General features: G+C 42.9%; 1 protein-coding gene across 5 annotated transcripts in view; it reads right to left on the bottom strand.

Moving 5' to 3' along the window:
- The window catches only part of khdrbs3 (KH domain containing, RNA binding, signal transduction associated 3), a 181596-nt gene that overhangs the window by 115205 nt on the left and 48321 nt on the right, over positions 1-18070 (bottom strand). For all 5 annotated transcript variants that reach the window (XR_015757037.1, XR_015757038.1, XR_006311360.2 and 2 more), the window contains exon 3: positions 8035-8153. Coding sequence is in view for 1 of the 5 variants with exons in the window: in XM_043687862.2 (XP_043543797.1) it covers positions 8035-8153 (119 nt within the window). In the remaining 4 variants the exon portion in view is untranslated. The remainder of the gene's footprint in view (positions 1-8034; positions 8154-18070) is intronic.

Raw genomic sequence — 18070 nt, 5'->3', positions numbered from 1 at the left:
TCCTTTCCAAATAAATTTAAGCATCAAATGAAACTTCTCCAGATCAAGTTATGGTCAGTATGGTCTATAAAAAGCATATAAATTTCAGTGTAATTGTCATGATTATTTCCCTGAAGAAAGAAACTGTCAAGTGGATAAGAAACTAGTGAATTACAGTCTTTCTGCAAAAGGTTATTCTAAACTCACTCTTCATTAGGTCCTAGTTCAACCTCTTTTGAGAAATGCTGACAAAATGATTTTGAGCCAGGCCTATTAAAAAAAAACACAGAAAACCACCTAGTTCAGTTGAAAAAATGCCTAGGGCAAAGCTAAAGCAAGAGAATACATATTGTAGCTTATGCGATCTGCACTCTACCTCATGCAATGTTTGCGAGTCTTAGGTCTCACTTTTTTCCTTTCTTTATAGTATCCAATGAGAAAACCCATACTGACTTTATGGTTGACAACAAGTTCAGTAAGGAACCATAAAAGTTCATCTTATCAAATCGTGATTGAACCATTTTAAGCACTCATTTCTATTCATCTTAGTAACCTGCTCCAACCATAGAACCATGGGAGAATTCTGTATTCTTGCAACTTTTATCTCCAGTTCATCCCACACTACTTACATTCTAGCACAGGTAAAACTTCTACAAATTTTTTCAACTCCTGATTTACAAAAAGATGGAAAACAAGTGCTTGCCTGTCTTTTCCTTCAAGGTTGTCTTTGAAACTCCCTTTTACTTCCAAACTTTTAAACATGGCAACTACTACTGAAATTTTTGGTTTGTGCAAAAGCTGTGTTCCATATAGAGGAGTATCTTTTGGACTTGTCTGCCATATTAAAACTGCTATAAAAATAACTTTTACACAAGGTGACTAATGAATGGCTCCTTGACTGGTGATTTTCAGAATACATTAGTATTCAAATCTAAACTATTACAGAAGAGTGCCTCAGCCCACTGTCATGCACAGTTTGGGGATATAACTGACTTTTAACAGGTATCATTATGCATTCTTGAAAGGGAAAACACACGCATGTCAGAATGGAAGATTCTACCAAAGTTTGTTGACCAGTTTGAAGGTGAAAATCTTGGGACAGTTCAACAAGCAATATTCTCTCCACAAGGAAGAGTGGAAGTATGACTGTTTGTCAAATGAGCTCTGCTAAAATGTGTTGAATGCAGCTCAAGTGGAAAGCAGTCCCACCTTCAGTCTAATCCTGCAGAAAAGGGAAGTCCTCCTGATGGGCTACATAAGTTCACATGAACCAATGGATGGCTGGACTGATTCAAAACAGTCAAAGCATATGTTTCTATGTGATAAACCACAAGAGTTAGAGGTAATGATGGTTGTCTACAAAATGGTCTTGCCAATGTCCTGGATGAAAATGCACCAGAAGACATTTTTACCATTATAAAAATCAGACTGTCTCACCATCTTTTATCAGATGGTCAATGTTGGGTTACATAAAAGCTTCTTGGCTTTCCCAACACTTCACACAAATTTGAGAGAGAGGAGGCCAGTGCAATTCCAATTTCAAAACTGCTCCGCAAAACCAAAATTAAAACCAAGTCATACAAGATGATATAGGACACATTAGATAACCAAAAGTATGATCAAAAGTAGATTAAGAATTTAACAACACCTTTCAGCACATTTAAACATCGGAAAACAATTAACAGAAGCATTTGAAAATAACAGCAAGACAGACAAGGATGCATTAGGTCAGATGATAGAGAACGCAAAACAACATTCCAGTAATAGCTGTAAATAAAAAAAAAAGGTAGAAGAGAGGGGAACTTCGCAAAATTACAATCACAAGGAAGTGGTATCAAGCAAACTGACAAGTCTTTGCGTCCACGTGGACTTCATCCTAAGTTATTAGCAGATGTTGCTAATAAAGTAGATTATGAGCAGATGTCAATTTTCAAAAATTCTATAGGTTCAGAAAAGCCTCTGTTGGGCCTGCAAAGCAGCAAGCATGATGCCTCTACTCAAGACACCAAGAAGGCACAAAACAAAAAGCTATAGGCCAGTTTGTTTGACGTGTCATGGATGAAAGAGAAAACTGTCAGAATCTATTATTAGGCATGAGAGCTGCATGCTTAGAAAAATGGGAAAACTCAGTATGGTTTTGTCAAAGGGAAAATCTTAGTCAACTGATTTGAGTTCTGTGAAGGAGTAAAATACATTGGGGATAAAGGGAAGACGATAGATGTACTGTTCTTGGATTTAAAAGACATTTGCTAACGACCAAATCAAAGGTTATTGTGGAAAATAAATGTGGTGCAGGGGGTAACGTATCAGCACGGACAAAAGATTGACCGGCCAGCTGGCAGAATGAATAAACAAACATGTGTAAATGTGCTTTTGATTGGCACGTGATGAATAGAGTCCCACAAGATTCTGTGCTGAGGCTTCAACCTTTTACAATTTACAGCAATGATTTAGATAAGGGTGTGAACGTATGCAAGCCAGTTTCGCATACATGAAAAAGGTACAGAGGTATATTGTGAAGATACAAATAAATTCAGACTGATACAGACAGGTTGAGTGACAAGGCAGATAAAGTATATTAAAGGGAATACATGGTGGTCACTTTGAGGGGAAGAATTAAAAAAAGCAGAGCATTACTTAAATGAAGATTGATCGCAGAATTCTAAGGTGCTCTAGTCCAATAGTCACAAGAAGTTCATATGTAGGTAAAGAACAATCCAGAAGGTCACTGGGATGCTTTCCTCGATTACAAGAGGAATTGAGCATTACAACAAGGTTGTTATGCTTCAGTTATACACGATTTGGTGAGGTCACATCTAATACTCTGTGGAGTTTTGATATCCTTATTAAAGCAAGGATGCACATGCATTGGAGGCAGTTTAGAGGTGACTTACCAGACTGATAGCTAGAATGGGAAGGTGGAGGGTTACGCAAAGGAAATTCTAGAGTTTGAGACCAGAGCAACAGAATGCATAGTGGTGAAGCAACTGAAAATCGGAGACACATAAGAGTGCAAACATCTGAGATCTTTGGAGAGTTCAAATTACAGAGATAAAGGATAAAGGCACTGAGGAATTTGAAAAAGAAAAACTTTTAAAAATGTTAAAGTGTAAATTGCTTACGTTTCTTTGTTCTGGATTCTGCTTCAGAGTATACATCTAACCTACTGAATTTGTTCATTCATTAAGTAGTCAAATCTTCAATACTCAAAAGGCAACACAAAACAATGCTTATGAAAGCTGTACTTTAAGCCTTGGTATTACTGATGCTCAGTTTGGATTCTGCCAGGGCCACCCAGCTCTTGACCTCAATATAGCTTTAGTTTAAACATCACCAAAACAGCTGAACTCCACAGAAAATAAGATTGTCTGCCTTTGACATCAAGCTCACCACCCAGCAACATATTTTCAAGTCTGGATGGCAAGTTGCAATATATTGTTCCACCAGTGTCACAAAGTGTCAAAATGATGAATGATGTATGGTCACATAGATCTTGAAGATACAGTGGAAAAAAAGTGTTTTGTCTCCACAATCTGGCGTCATTGAGTTACAATAAAAAAGGATAAAAACAAAATTACTTAAGAGCTCATCTTCTGTTTGTCTTGGGGTCTCAACCACAGCTGTAAGGCTTCTGCAAAGTGTACTTCAAGAAGTGCCCTGCTCTTGGAACAGCATAGATGACACTGGTGCCCCAGGAAATGCCAACTCTGTTACTGCACCACCAACACTAGGAGTCCCCCTCCCTTTGTATCCGAAGCCAGTTTCCCACCTTGATTAAAATTCAGCCCACACACATTAAATCAAAATTACAAAATCAACAACAGATTCAATAACTTGCTGCACAAGGTGTATACAGTCAAGCTAATCTAGGCTGCATATTTCTTCCATTCAACATCAGCTAACTATTCAGCAAGCATGATGATGATGATCCAGAATGAACCTTGTACATCAAATGAAAAGCACCTAAAGAGAAAGTTAAGTTGATGCTCTGATGAAACTAACCATCTAGAACATCGCATTTTAAAAAGTTTGTGGAACACAGAATTTTGATTTTAAAGTACATATCGCCAAATCTGAATGGCTTAATGACAGCTAACAATCTTTTGATTCCAATACAGCATTTATTCTTTTCAACTAAAATGTACAAGCAACCAGTGACAATTTCTTGAAAGATAAGTTAAGTTTTCATACTGCTGGATCTAACTTTTCAGTTTCAAATTGACTAAATCGAAATTTTCAAACTGTAGACAGAATATGAACAAATTTATAAGTTTGAATCCTCATAACATGAATCTAAAATAGTAACCAAGGCAATTGTTCTCAAAGCTCAATTCTAAAGTAAGCACATGAATCAGACAGTACGATGTGGCATAGCATGATTCCATTCAAGATCATTTCAGATGCAGTTTGCTCCTAATTAAGACTTGTCACAACTAACACCATTAAAAACGTTATGAAAACAGTCCTTAAACTTAAATCTCTGGAAAAACCTGGAAGGTTTTAAACTTTTTGGACATTCACGGAATTCCTTGTAAACAAAGCCAACAGTTTAAATGTGTACTGCTGCTGACTGAAAAAAATCAAAGTGGCTTTGGAGAAAGTGCTAAATAGAGCTTTCAAGGAGATAAGAAATAGGGCTTAGTGACCTGATTACTTGGCTCTGAAAGTATTTGGGGCCCTCTGCCTTGCAACAGTTTCTGGCCTTAGGTCTGTAACAACAGATTCAATGAGCCACTCTAAAGAAGACATTCCTAAGACTGCAGATTTGTCTCTCGAAATTCCAGGCACCTAAAAAGAGTTTGTAAATATCAGTATTTCCACTTAGCTTGTAAAACCTGAATGGGTGGATTGTAGTTCAAGACTTTGGGGACTGAACGAAGTTAATGACAACCAGAACTGGATGTGTAACATCATACACCCGTCAACAATTCAGCTTTGGTCAACAGGAAGTCTATAAGACATGGGAAGTCATTATATGTTATCCTATGTTTCCAAGTCCTTGACACATAGGGGTTGCTTCTTCCACTTTTTGTCTTGAAACCATCAACTCGACAGATACTGGTCTTTTGGTCTTCTGTGCATTTATGAATGCACGTGAGTGTGACTGGAGGGAATACAATTTGATTCTAGATGACAGCTGAGGAGGTTAAACATTTGCTTTAAGTATTGATCATAATGGATTCTTCAGAGTTCATTGAAGGCCATTGGATGTTTCCTTGACTCTGGATGGTACTACAAGAGAGTAATAAAGAAGAAACTTTCCCCATGGTAACGGAATCAACCGTTACATTAAATGGTGTGACTAGTAGAGTGAGGGTATTTGATTATCAGCACATTCTTCAGATTAAAAGACATAACAATTATGGCATTAATTTCTCACTGATACAGCTTTTTGTAAATAAAAAACTCAAGCAGTGATGGCCCAATATTAAACTGCTTTGATCCATCTTCCCAATTCAAATGTTAGGAAGAAACAAGAAAACAGCTCAGTAAAATAATTCCGAGACAAATTATTTCTTCTATAAATTATATTTTGAGCATAACAGAATTCCTTTCCGTGCAGTCTAATGGAAGAACTGCTAATGGATTCTTCCATTCCTAAACTAGGATCACACACAATAAAAAAGTAATATCTGTAAACTACTGTTCACAATGGGAATTGGTGCACATACTATATTGATTTCCGGAAGAGATCTGTTGAGATGCCACCAACCAAAAAAGGTTAATAATGAAAGTAAAAGCGTTTGGTATAGAGGGGAACATATTCTCACGGATAGGAGATTGCCTAGCTAACAGGAAACAACCTTTGACATGAATGGAACATCTTCTGGATGGCAAGATGTAATCAGGACTGGTACTACAGCCTCAACCTTTTACAATTTATACGAAGACTTGCATGAATGGATTGATGGCACAGTTGCCATATTTGCTGACGACAACAAAGATGTCGGAAAAATAAGTTGGGCAGAAGACAGAAATCTACCACAAAGGATTATAGGTAAGTGACTGGATAAGTACCTGAAAAATGGAAAAATGTGAATGTCTTTTTTGCAAGAAACAATAAAAAGGAAACATTACAATAAAAAGGAAAAATGGAGAGATATTGTAGAGCTCAGACATGCAGAAGTGAGAAAGAGTACTAAGGAAACTAATAGGGCTAAAGGCTGAGTGTCTCCAGTCTGATAAGTTGTCTCCCAGAATATTAAAAGGAAGTAGTAACCTTCAAAAAGAATCCTTACTGTCTGAAAAATTCCCAGAGAATTGGATAACTGTCAGTCAATGTGCCACCCTTATTCAAGAAAGGGAAGAGTAAAACAGATAAACATAGGTCAATTAGCATAACCCCTAGCGGGTTTTGAGAATATTTGTAGCTCAGGTTGAGGTTCTGGATGTATGTTTGCTTGCTGAGCTGGAAGGTTCATTTTCAGACATCATTACCATACTAGGTAACACCTTCAGTGAGCCTCCGGACGAAGCATTGCTAATGATTCTTTGTTCTATTTATATGTTTGGGTTGGCGATGTCATTTCATATTCTTTTTCTCAGGGGGTGGTAAGTGGGATCCAAGTCAAGAGTTCCAGTTGGAATGCCATGCTTCTAGGAACTCTGTCTGTTTGGCTTGTACTAGTATGGATGTGTTGTCCCACTCGAAGTGGTGTCCTTCCTTATGTGTATGTAAGGATAAGAGTGAGAGAGGGTCATGTCTTCTTGTGGCTAGTTGATGTTCATGTATCCTGGTGGCTAGTTTTCTGCCTGTTTGTCCAGTGTTGTGGTTGTTACAGTTCTTGCAAGATATTTTGTAAATGACAATGGTTTTGCTTGTTGTCTGTATAGAGTCTTTCAAGTTCATTCACTGCTGTTTTAGTGTGTTGGTGAGTTTGTGGGCTACCATGATGCCAAGAGGCCTGGGTAGTCTGGCAGCCATTTCTGAGAGGTCTTTGATGTAGGGGACAGTGGCTAGGGTTTCGGGATGTGTTTTGTCTGCTTGTTTGGGTTTGTTGCTGAGAAAAACAGCAGACTGTGTTGGGCACCCATTCTTTTTGAATACACTGTATAGGTGATTTTCCTCCGCTCTGCACAGTTCCTCTGTGCTGCAGTGTGCGGTGAACGACAATGACAATGACCACAGTACGCCAATTTCTAGCTGGTGTCCCCTACAAAGGCGTCTCAGAAATGATTGCTAGACTGCAGTGCTTTGTCCGGAGGCTCACTGAAGATGTTACCTAGTATGTTGACGAAACCTACATCCAGAGCATAACATCTGTCACTGGGAGGATATAATAGCAATGATATAGTCAAGCAGAGTCACAACAGTTCCATGAAGGGGATATCATGCTTGATAAATTTATTAGAATTATTTGTGGTAATAAACATGAATTAGGTAAAGGGGAACCAATATTTGGACTTCCAGAAGGCATTTAATAGGGTACTGTACATTAGACTACTTACCCACAAACATGAGCAATATAGCGCGAACAAGCGCCATTCCCAGGATGGCAAACTATAACTAATGGGATGTCACAAACATCAGACTGGGTACACAATGGTTTACAATATACAAAGTTAAAAATCACAACCAGGTTATAGTCCAACAGGTTTAATTGGAAGCAGACTTGCTTTCAGAGCGATGCTCCTTCATCAGGTGATAGTGGCGGGCTCAATCCTAACAGAATTTATAGCAAAAATTTAGTGTGATGTAACTGAAATTATACATTGAAAAACTGATTGTCTGTTAAGCCTTTCATCTGTTAGAATACGGTGATAGTTTCACTTCTTTCATGTGTAAATCAGAAAATTTTTAAACAAGGTTGCATTCTTGGGTTAGCCATTAACAACGGTGATAGCTAGACAATATGTTGAAGATGTTAGCAAAGTTCAGTGATGCTTTTATTGAATGGCAGAATAGGATCAAGGGGCTGGGCAGCTTTCTTCTGGTCCTAATTTTTTTACATTCTTATGAATTAATCCCTTGTGATTTTTATTGTTCATTACTCCTAGACCATCTGATGTTCAGGAAATATACCTGGCTTATGAATGTATTCAAAAGTTTCTTACCTTAGGGAATTGCTTTACAGGAATTAACACTTTTTGAGCCAACTTCATGTTTTTGTTACTGACCACATCCACAAACTTTTCTTCATCACTTCCCTCACCTGCTTCTATTTTGGTTATTTCTGCAAAGGAAAAATCAAATGTGTGATCACTGTAGGCATTTGCTCAAATTTTTAACTGGACACTGAAGTTGTTCAACATCCACTATATACACCAGCAACAAAAGAATACATTGATAAAATGTTCAAGTAAACTTAGAGATTTGGACTAGTTATTTTAAAATCGACCTCTTCAGAAATGCTGTGACACACCTCTGGGTCAAGTGGCATCTTTTGGGCTTAGAGGTAGCAATATTACCACAAAATTGTCAACAATGGACTACCATTTTCAAAATGTGAACTCTAACTGCATTAATTGATCTCTGATGATTGATTTTGAATTGAAAGCTTTCCAACCAATCTGCAAAATATTAATTCAACTTCTAGCAGTTAGCATGTAGCCCCAAGGTCAAACTAGTTCTAATTTTCAGTAGGAATGTCCAGGATAGCAAGGGAGAAGGCAGGCAGTGGCACTAAGTAAATTGTAACAAAAACAAAACTTGGTGTCAAGTAGTGATGGCTAGATTCTCGTGTTGGAGTTGGTCATGGCTTGGCACCAGAGTTGAATACACTTTATTGGTCAATTATCAGGCCTGCATGAATACTGTCCAGGTATTACTGTAATTGGACACAGATTGGATCAGTATTGGAGTATGGTCTGTTCTGATATAATGAAATAGTCCCATTCATGCAATCTTGTGTTTTAAGAAATTTGCACAATAGCCGCCATTTAAACTAATGGGGCCAGAATCACATTATAGCCAATACAGGTTAAGAAAAGTTCACGTTCGATAAATAATGGTCTAAATTCTTCAACTGCGTTAAAGCTAAATCACACTGAAGAAACAGTGAAATTGACTGTATTCACAAAATAGAAATGACCATTTGCAATAAGCAAACTTCTGATATTTCATGAAGGGAAGGGTAATTGATGAAGCACTTGAAGATGTTCAGGCTTAGGACACTATATAGAAGAACTCTTGCAGCAAATTTCCTGGGAATGTTAGAACTGGTATTATGACTCTCTGGGGTAGTAGGAGTTAAGTCAAGCCACATTATTCCCAGCAAACGTTAAAGTTTTTTTTTTAAAGTATACACAATGCCCCAGTTTTCTCTATTGCAAAAGAAACTTTATTCACGAAAAGAAATATTTGGTACCTATACAGTTAGAGCCGTTCATATCTATACTTTCAACTTAACTTGTTCTAAGTCTTTGACTCTCACCATTCTGTTTGTAGTCAACCTCTTGGAATTTATAGTTAAAAAGCACAACACCAGGTTATAGTGCAACAGGTTGATTTGGAAGCACTAGCTTTCAGAGCACTGCTCCATCATCAGGTGGTTGTGGAGTATAAACTGTGTCTTATGATCTTATGTCTTACGATCTTATACTCCACAACCACCTGAAGGAGAAGCGCTCTGAAAGCTAGTACTTCTAAATAAACCTGTTGGATGAAAACTTGGTGTTGTGTGATTTTTAAAGTTTGTACACCTCAGTCCAACACCAGCATCTCCAAATCTTGGCATTGAGCTGGGGTGTCAACTGTGCCCAATTATTGAATAAACCCCCATATTCTTTGGTAGAAGGACCTTACATGGTTGTCCTTCCCCACTGCACCTTGGTGGCAGCTGCCCCAAGCTTCAGCAAATCCTTCAGCGTATAGTCCTGGGCCTTGGAATGTGCCAGTTTGCAATACTTGGTCGGGGTCAACTCCTTCAACTGGAAGGCCAACAGATTTTAGGCACACCAAAAGAGAATCTTTCACTGAGTTGATGGTATTTCAGGTACAGTTATGTTTGTCTCGGTGTGTGTACTGGGGAACAGGCCGTAGGGCACGACGTCCCATGTCACAGAGCTGCTTGGGCCAAATCTCGACAAAGACTACTGCATTCCCCTCCAAAGGGGTATTACAGAAGGAGTGTGACAGTATTGTCGCCTCCACAGTGCTTCGAGGGCAGTGTGCAGTGGGGCAGAGACTCCGGGCATGCATGAAAGATCTCAGGCAGTGCCCTTCTTACCAAGTGATGTCTTGGTGCTTGTTTGAAAGTTCTGGTGATTAGGCATTCTACCAAATGGCTCTGACAGTTTGCTCAGGGAACTGGTCCACAGGATCCACCCTCTCCTTTTCACATAGGGTCTCAAGAATGCTACATGCTGATCACTTCCTAATGGAAGTATGGTCAAAAGTGGTTTCCTTTGCAAATTTCTCCACAAAAGGATGGTTGTTACGAAACGGTCCAACTACTTGGAGCACTCCGCAACAGTGAGGCCAGGCCCATACTTTGCAACACCAGGGACAAGTAGGACCTCAGTATGTCGTGACACTTGGTGTTTGTGTACCAGGATCTAAACACCACTTGGTGCAGCCCCACACAAATGTGGCCATCAGTGTGAGGGAAGCATTGGGTGTATTTTCTCCCCCTTTGAAGATGGGCCACGTCTGAAGGAGCACCAGGTACAATCTCCACCTGAAGTGAAAGATGACCAGAGGGACTGCAATGGTACAGGTTCGGGAAGTACCCTACCCACAGTACCTCACATGTGATGACCATATTTTTCTGCTGTGGAGAGTGACCGGTGCTGCCCAATTTCTGCCTCACCTTTGGGACATGCTCCTCCCAAAACTTGGCACATGCCCCAGTCCCTTCGAACCAAATACCCAGCACCTTCAAGTGGCCTGTCCTGACTGAAGGGGGTAAAGTATTGGTCTGTCCAGTTTCTAGAAGAGCACAGCTTCACTCTTGCCTCAACTTACTTTGGCCGCCGAGCCCCATTCAAACTGGTGAACTGAATGGATCAGAGTAGAAAATGGAGACGTCATCCATGTACAAGGAGGCCTTAACCAATAGGACAGTGTGGTGCTGGAAAAGCACAAAAGTACAGCAGTATCTCAGATGCTGCCTGACTGGCTGTGATTCTACATCACCACATTCTTGACTCTGATCTCCAGCATCTGCAGTCCTCACTTTCTCCTAGTTGATCTAAACCTCCAGGCCCCACTGTCAGGAGTAGGCACCTCTCTCAGGCTCGCATCCTTCCTGATGGACTCAGCAAATGGCTCTATAAACACACAAAGCAGGAGAGAGTGGGCAGAGATTAGAGTGGTGCTGGAAGAGAACAGGTTAGGCAGCATTCAAGAAGCAGGAAGAGTGATGTTTTGGGCAAAAGTCCTTCAGCAGGATTCCTGAAGGGCTTTTGCCTGAAACGTCAGTCTTCTTGCTTCTCAGATGCTGCCTGACCTGCTGCGCTTTTCCAGCACCACTCTAATCTTAACTCTAAGTCTCCAGCATCTGCAGTACCCACTTCTGCATAGGAGAGATTGGGCAGCCTGCCGGACTCCATCTCTGATTGAAAAGCTTCCCGATTCCCACCTATTAATGGAAACTGCACTAACAATGCTGGTATAGAGCAGTCAAATCCAACTGCAAATTCCCACCCTAAAGCCCATTTTGGAGAGACTCTCTCTCATGTATGTTTGTGACAAAGGCTTTCTTCGGTTTCAGGCTAATGAGGCAAGTGTCCATCCCCTGTCCTGCATGTAGGTGATTATATCAGAGAAGCTCGAGACTCAGCAATCTTCCTGCCAGATCAGGCTGGATCACTGATCTCGGGGCAGATCTGACCTGGGTTGGTAATGACCTTTGGATTACAAAATCTTGTCAGCAAGATTGGTCACAGATTTCTGACATTTTCCCTCTCTCCCTTCCACTTGTACATGAGCGTGATGATATCTTTCCTCATGGATTAGCTCATGGTACCTGCCAAGAGAATACGGTCATACACCTCCAGCAGATCTTGGCCGATCTAGTTCCGTAGAGCAGAACACAACTTGACCGGTAAGTCATTCCTTCCAGGACTTTATTTAAAACAAAAAAGGACTCTAGGGCCTTAGTTAACTTGTCCAGAGATAGCAACTGGTCCAGCTTCTCCCATGTGTGACAGTGTGGCCAAGTTGTTCCTGTCCTCTGTCAGTGGTCTGTGTGTCATACAGTCTGGCACAAAGATTTGCTGATCCTCATGTCAGACTGAGATGTTAGCTATCTTCTCCCTTTATGATACCGAGCACAGACATCACCTTGTGCTCATGTATCTTTTTTCCCAAGAAGGTATACATCTCATCCTGCTCCACAGAGCAGACCCTGGACTGGAAGATTATCTTGGAGGCCTCAGAGGCAAAGATTAAGGATTGTTGGCCCTTAACCTCCTGGAGGTCTCCATGACATTGACCCCCATTGTCTGCCGCAGGAGTAGGTTTTACATACTTCTGAAGTTTGGACAGTTTTCCCTGCCTCTCTCTCACCTTCTGCACACCTTTGGAGGATAAAGAACCTCTTGATCCTCCCTTTGACTGGTTTCCCACCAGTCCGCTGGAGACTCAAACAGGGGCTTCTCCAACCTACATAACATCTTTTGAGCTCCTCAATGTTTTCTGGGGTCAACAATTTCACATTCAGCTTCTACAGTTCCTTTGCCAGCCCACTGGACATTGTGTAGGTGACAGTCAGCCAGAGACAGTGGCTCAACGTTGGTGGATCTGACAGAACACGAAGAACACAAAACAGGAAATCTATCCTTGAGCTGATCTGCCTGGTTGCGACCAGGCAGGTGTATCTACGATGCGCTTCATGTACAGGCGTGCTGAAGACAACGTGTAGCTTGGCATCTTTGACAGTTTCCATCAGGACTCTGGACATTGCGTCCAGTTTTCTGTTCCTGAACCGAATCATACGTTTGTATCAATGATACATTTGAAGTCTCTGGCCAGAATGACCGGACTGGATGTAGCCAACAACAGTGGAAGCTGCTGCAGGACAGGCAAATGTTCACTCTTTCCAGCTAGGGCATATACATTAATTAGTCTCAGAGGAGCATTTTTGTAGCTAATGTTTACTACAAGGAGGCACCTACCCACTACCCCTTTCAGGCCAAGTTTGGTAGAATGCAGAAATCAGGTTTCGGTACTAAATGTTGGTACAGATATACAATCCTGTATCCAAAATCTCAAAATTCAAAACGTTCCAAAATCTGAAGTCTTGCTTCTCCATAAGTTTGTTTGGCATGCAAACAGTTAAACCAACTCCACACCCACTCGACCCATGTCACGCAGATGTGACATGGTAGCGTGGCCCAGCACTGGCAGGCTTCAATTCTGTCTCAGCGGTCGTGGTACTCAGAGGCGTTTGCTGTTAGGTAATTTTTTTTATTTCATCGTGAAACTGTCACCTATTCAGAAATCCGAAAAATTCCAAATTCCAAAACCACCTGGCACCAAGGGCGTCAGATAAAGGATTGTGTACCTGTTCCATTTAACATGTAGGATATTTGAATGAATTTGAAATGGACATTAGCAAACATGTAATCATATGAAATATTTAACCTGATTTACTGTTTCCATTAATTCTGCGTAGTACATTAGGTGTTTGATTTGGGGGGGGGGGGGGGGGGGGGGAAGAACAGGTGAAAATGCTATTCGTAATTTTCAGTGCGATTGGTTAACCAATGAAATTATCGAGGAGAAAGTGAGGTCTGCAGATGCTGGAGATCAAAGTTGAAACTTTATTGCTGGAACAGCACAGCAGGTCAGGCAGCATCCAGGGAACAGGAGATTCGACGTTTCAGGCACAGGCCCTTCTTCAGGAATGAGCAGAGAGTGTTCAGCAGGAGAAGATAAAAGGTAGGGAGGAGGGACTTGGAGGAGGGGCGTTGGAAATGTGATAGGTGGAAAGAGGTCAAGGTGAGGGTGATAGGTCGGAGTAGGGTGGAGGCGGAGAGGTCAAGAAGAAAACTGCAGGTCAGGAAGGCGGTGCCAGGCTGGAGGGATCCGGCTGAGACAAGGTGGGGGGAGGGGGGGGGGGAATGAAGAAACTGGTGAAGTCCAAGTTCATCCCCTGCGGTTGGAGGGTTCCCAGTCGGAAGATAAGACGCTCCTCCTCCGACCGTCGGGTTGTTGTGGTTTGGCGGTGGATGAGTCCAATGACCTGCATATCCTCGGTGGAGTGGGAGGGGGAGTTGAAATGCTGTGCTACAGGTTGGTTGGGTTGGTTCGTCCGGGTGGCCCAGAGGTGCTCTCTGAATCGCTCCGCAAGTAGGCGGCCTGTCTCCCCAATATAGAGGGGGCCACACCGGCTGCAGTAGATGATGTGGGTGGAGGTGCAGGTGAATCTGTGGCGGATATGGAAGTTTCCTTTGGGGCCTTGGAGAGAAGTGAGGGGGGAGGTGTGGGCGCAAGTGTTGCACCTCCTGCGGTTGCAAGGGAAGGTGCCGGGAGTGGAGATTGGGTCGGTGGGGGGTGTGGATCTGACAAGGGAGTAATCTCCATGTACAGCGCATCATCCGCCGTCACTTCCGCCACCTCCAAACAGACCCCAGCACCAAGGAGGAGGTTGAACAGTTCATCCACTACACTAACACCTTCCACCCCAACCTCAAATTCACCTGGACAGTCTCGGGCTCCTCCCTCCGCTTCCTAGACCTTTCTGTTTCTATCTCAGGCGACCGAATCAACATGGACATCTACTACAAACCAACCGACTCCCACAGCTACCTGGACTACACCTCCTCCCATCCTGCCCCCTGTAAAAACGCCATCCCATTCTCCCAATTCCTTCGTCTCCGCCGCATCTGCTCCCAGGAGGACCAGTTCAAAATACGTACAACACAGATGGCCTCCTTCTTCAAGGACCGCAATTTCCCCCCCGACGTGGTCGACGGTGCCCTCCACCGCATCTCCTCCACTTCCCGCTCCTCCGCCCTTGAGCCCCACCCCTCCAACCGCCACCAGGACAGAACCCCACTCGTCCTCACCTACCACCCCACCAATCTCCATGTACAGCGCATCATCCGCCGTCATTTCCGCCACCTCCAAACAGACCCCAGCACCAAGGATATATTTCCCTCCCCTCCCCTCCCCTATCAGCTTTCCGTAGAGACCACTCCCTCCGCGACTCCCTTGTCAGATCCACACCCCCCACCGACCCAACCTCCACTCCCGGCACCTTCCCTTGCAACCGCAGGAGGTGCAACACTTGCGCCCACACCTCCCCCCTCACTTCTCTCCAAGGCCCCAAAGGAAACTTCCATATCCGCCACAGATTCACCTGCACCTCCACCCACATCTACTGCATCCGCTGCAGCCGGTGTGGCCTCCTCTATATTGGGGAGACAGGCCACCTACTTGCGGAGCGATTCAGAGAGCACCTCTGGGCCACCCGGACGAACCAACCCAAACCAACCTGTAGCACAGCATTTCAACTCCCCCTCCCACTCCACCGAGGATATGCAGGTCATTGGACTCATCCACCGCCAAACCACAACAACCCGACGGTCGGAGGAGGAGCGTCTTATCTTCCGACTGGGAACCCTCCAACCGCAGGGGATGAACTTGGACTTCACCAGTTTCTTCATCCCCCCTCCCCCCACCTTGTCTCAGCCGGATCCCTCCAGCCCGGCACCGCCTTCCTGACCTGCAGTCTTCTTCTTGACCTCTCCGCCTCCATCCTACTCCGACCTATCACCCTCACCTTGACCTCTTTCCACCTATCACATTTCCAACGCCCCTCATCCAAGTCCCTCCTCCCTACCTTTTATCTTCTCCTGCTGAACACTCTCTGCTCATTCCTGAAGGGCCTGTGCCTGAAACGTCGAATCTCCTGTTCCCTGGATGCTGCCTGACCTCTGTGCTGTTCCAGCAATAAAGTTTCAACTTTAACCAATGAAATTAGTCAACTATCTACTTTGAAATGCTGAGTATTTAGTAACTAAGAAGCTATTGTAGTACCTTTCGCAAATTAAGTACTACATGCAATTTACCATGAGATAGGAGTAGAAATAGACTATTCAGCTCACAAAGTCTACTCTGCCATTCAATGAGATCATTAGTCTGATAACCCTCAACTCCATTCTCCATAATCCTTATTCCCCTGATTAAAATCTATATCTAGTCCTTAATTATAATAAATGACCCATCCTCAACAGGCCTCTGCAATAAAAGAATTGCAGAGATTCAGCAAATTAGGAGGGGAAATTCAAAATCTTTAAATGTGTAACCTCCTTATTCGGAGATTAGGCCCTCTACTCCTAATCTTTCTCTCAAGGGAAAGTAATCTTTCAGCATCTACCCTGTCAAGTCCATCAAGATTGCCTCTTTATTCCAAAGCCCAATCTACCCAAATGCTCCTCATCGGACATCTCCTTCATTCATGGCATCATCTTATTGATCATTCTCTGGACTACCTCCAATTCCAACATACCTTTTGAGAGAAGGGGCCCAAAACTGTTCATTTTATTCTAGCTGTTGCCTAGAGAAGTAAGAGAAAGTGAGGACAGCAGGTGCTGGATCAGAGTCGAGAATGGGGTGCTGGAAAGTACATCAGGTCAGGCAGCATCCGTGGAGCAGGAGAATCTATGTTATGGGCATAAGCCCTTCATCTGGAGTGACAGGTAGATGAAATGTGGTGGTGGTGGTGGTGGTGGTGGGGGGGGGGGGGGGGGGGGGGGGGGGGGGAAGGAGAAGAAGGAGAAAGGTGATAGGTCAGGAGTCCAACTTCAGGCACTGCAGATAAGGACAATTATGAGAAGGGAGGCAGTCAACACAGGACTGAGTTTTATACTTAAATGCACGCAGCATTCGAAACAAGGTAAATGAGTTTGTCATGCAGATTGAGATTGATGGGTAAGTTGTGTTATCAGGTGTGGTTGCAAGGGGATCTGGCCTGGGATCTAAATATCCAAAGGGTAAATGTCCTTATCAAAAATGTCGGAGATTGGCAGGAAAGAACAGGGTTGCTTTGTTAAAAAGCAATTAAGTTCAATCGATAGCAAGAAATAATATAGAAAGAAAGTGTAGACTGTGTGGGCAGAGTTGAGAAGCACAAAAAAGGGGGAAAAGAAAAAGACCCTGATGGGACCTATGTACAGGTCTCCTGGCAACTGTCAGGATGTGGGGAAGAAAATAAATCGGAGCTAGAAACAGCATGTGTGAAAGGCACTACCATTATAAATCACTGGGGACTTCAATATGAAGGTAGACTGGGCAAAATCAGTTTGGTAGCAGATCTCAAGAAAAGAAATTTGAGGAAGATTTGCAAGATTTTTTTTTGGAGCAGCTTGGGGCAGATTCCACTAGGGAACAGGCAATTTTAGATTCACTAATATGAGGCAGACTTGATGAAGAAGCTGAAGGTAAAGAAACTCTAGGTGGCATGGACCTTAAATTTTTAAAAAAAAATTGATTCCCTAGAGTGTGGAAACAGGCCCTTCAGCCCAACCAATCCACACCAACCCTCCGAAGAGTAACCCAACCATGCCCATTTCCCTCTAACTAATGCACCATATACTATGGGCAATTTACCATGGCCAATTTACCTGACCTGCACATCTTTGGACTGGGGGAGGAAACCCACGCAGACACTGGGAGACCGCGTGGAGTTTGCACAGTCGCCAGAGGCTGGAATCGAACCTGGGTCCCTGGTGCTGGGAGGCAGCAGTGCCAACCACTGAGGCACCATACCACCCTAACAATAGAATTCATCCTGCAGTTTGACAGAGAAGATGGAATTAGGTTTAAACAGGTATTATAATTGAGTAAAAAGGTAACCACAAAGACACGAGGAAGGAGTTACCAGAGTTGATTGGAAGGGAAGCCTAACAAATGATGGTGCACCAGCAATGCCAGGAGTTTCTGGGGAGTAATTTAGATGCACAATAGAAATTCATCTTGAAGGAGAAAGGAGGAAGCGACCATGGCTGAGAAAGGAAGTCAGGGACACATGAACAGCAATAGGAGGATGTGCAACTTTTGGATTGCACATCTTGTGTATCTTCAGTAAGGCATTCGACAAAGTGCCCCATGGGATACTGATTAGCAATGTTAGATCTCATGGAATACCGGGAGAACTAGCCATTTGGATGCAGAACTGGCTCAAAAAGGTAGAAGACAGGG

This window comes from Chiloscyllium plagiosum, unplaced genomic scaffold, assembly GCF_037043375.1.
Source record: "Chiloscyllium plagiosum isolate Xiang-an unplaced genomic scaffold, Cpla_swu_hap1 HiC_scaffold_4, whole genome shotgun sequence".
NCBI classification, from domain to species: domain Eukaryota; kingdom Metazoa; phylum Chordata; class Chondrichthyes; order Orectolobiformes; family Hemiscylliidae; genus Chiloscyllium; species Chiloscyllium plagiosum.
This window is presented reverse-complemented; position numbering and strand designations above follow the sequence as displayed.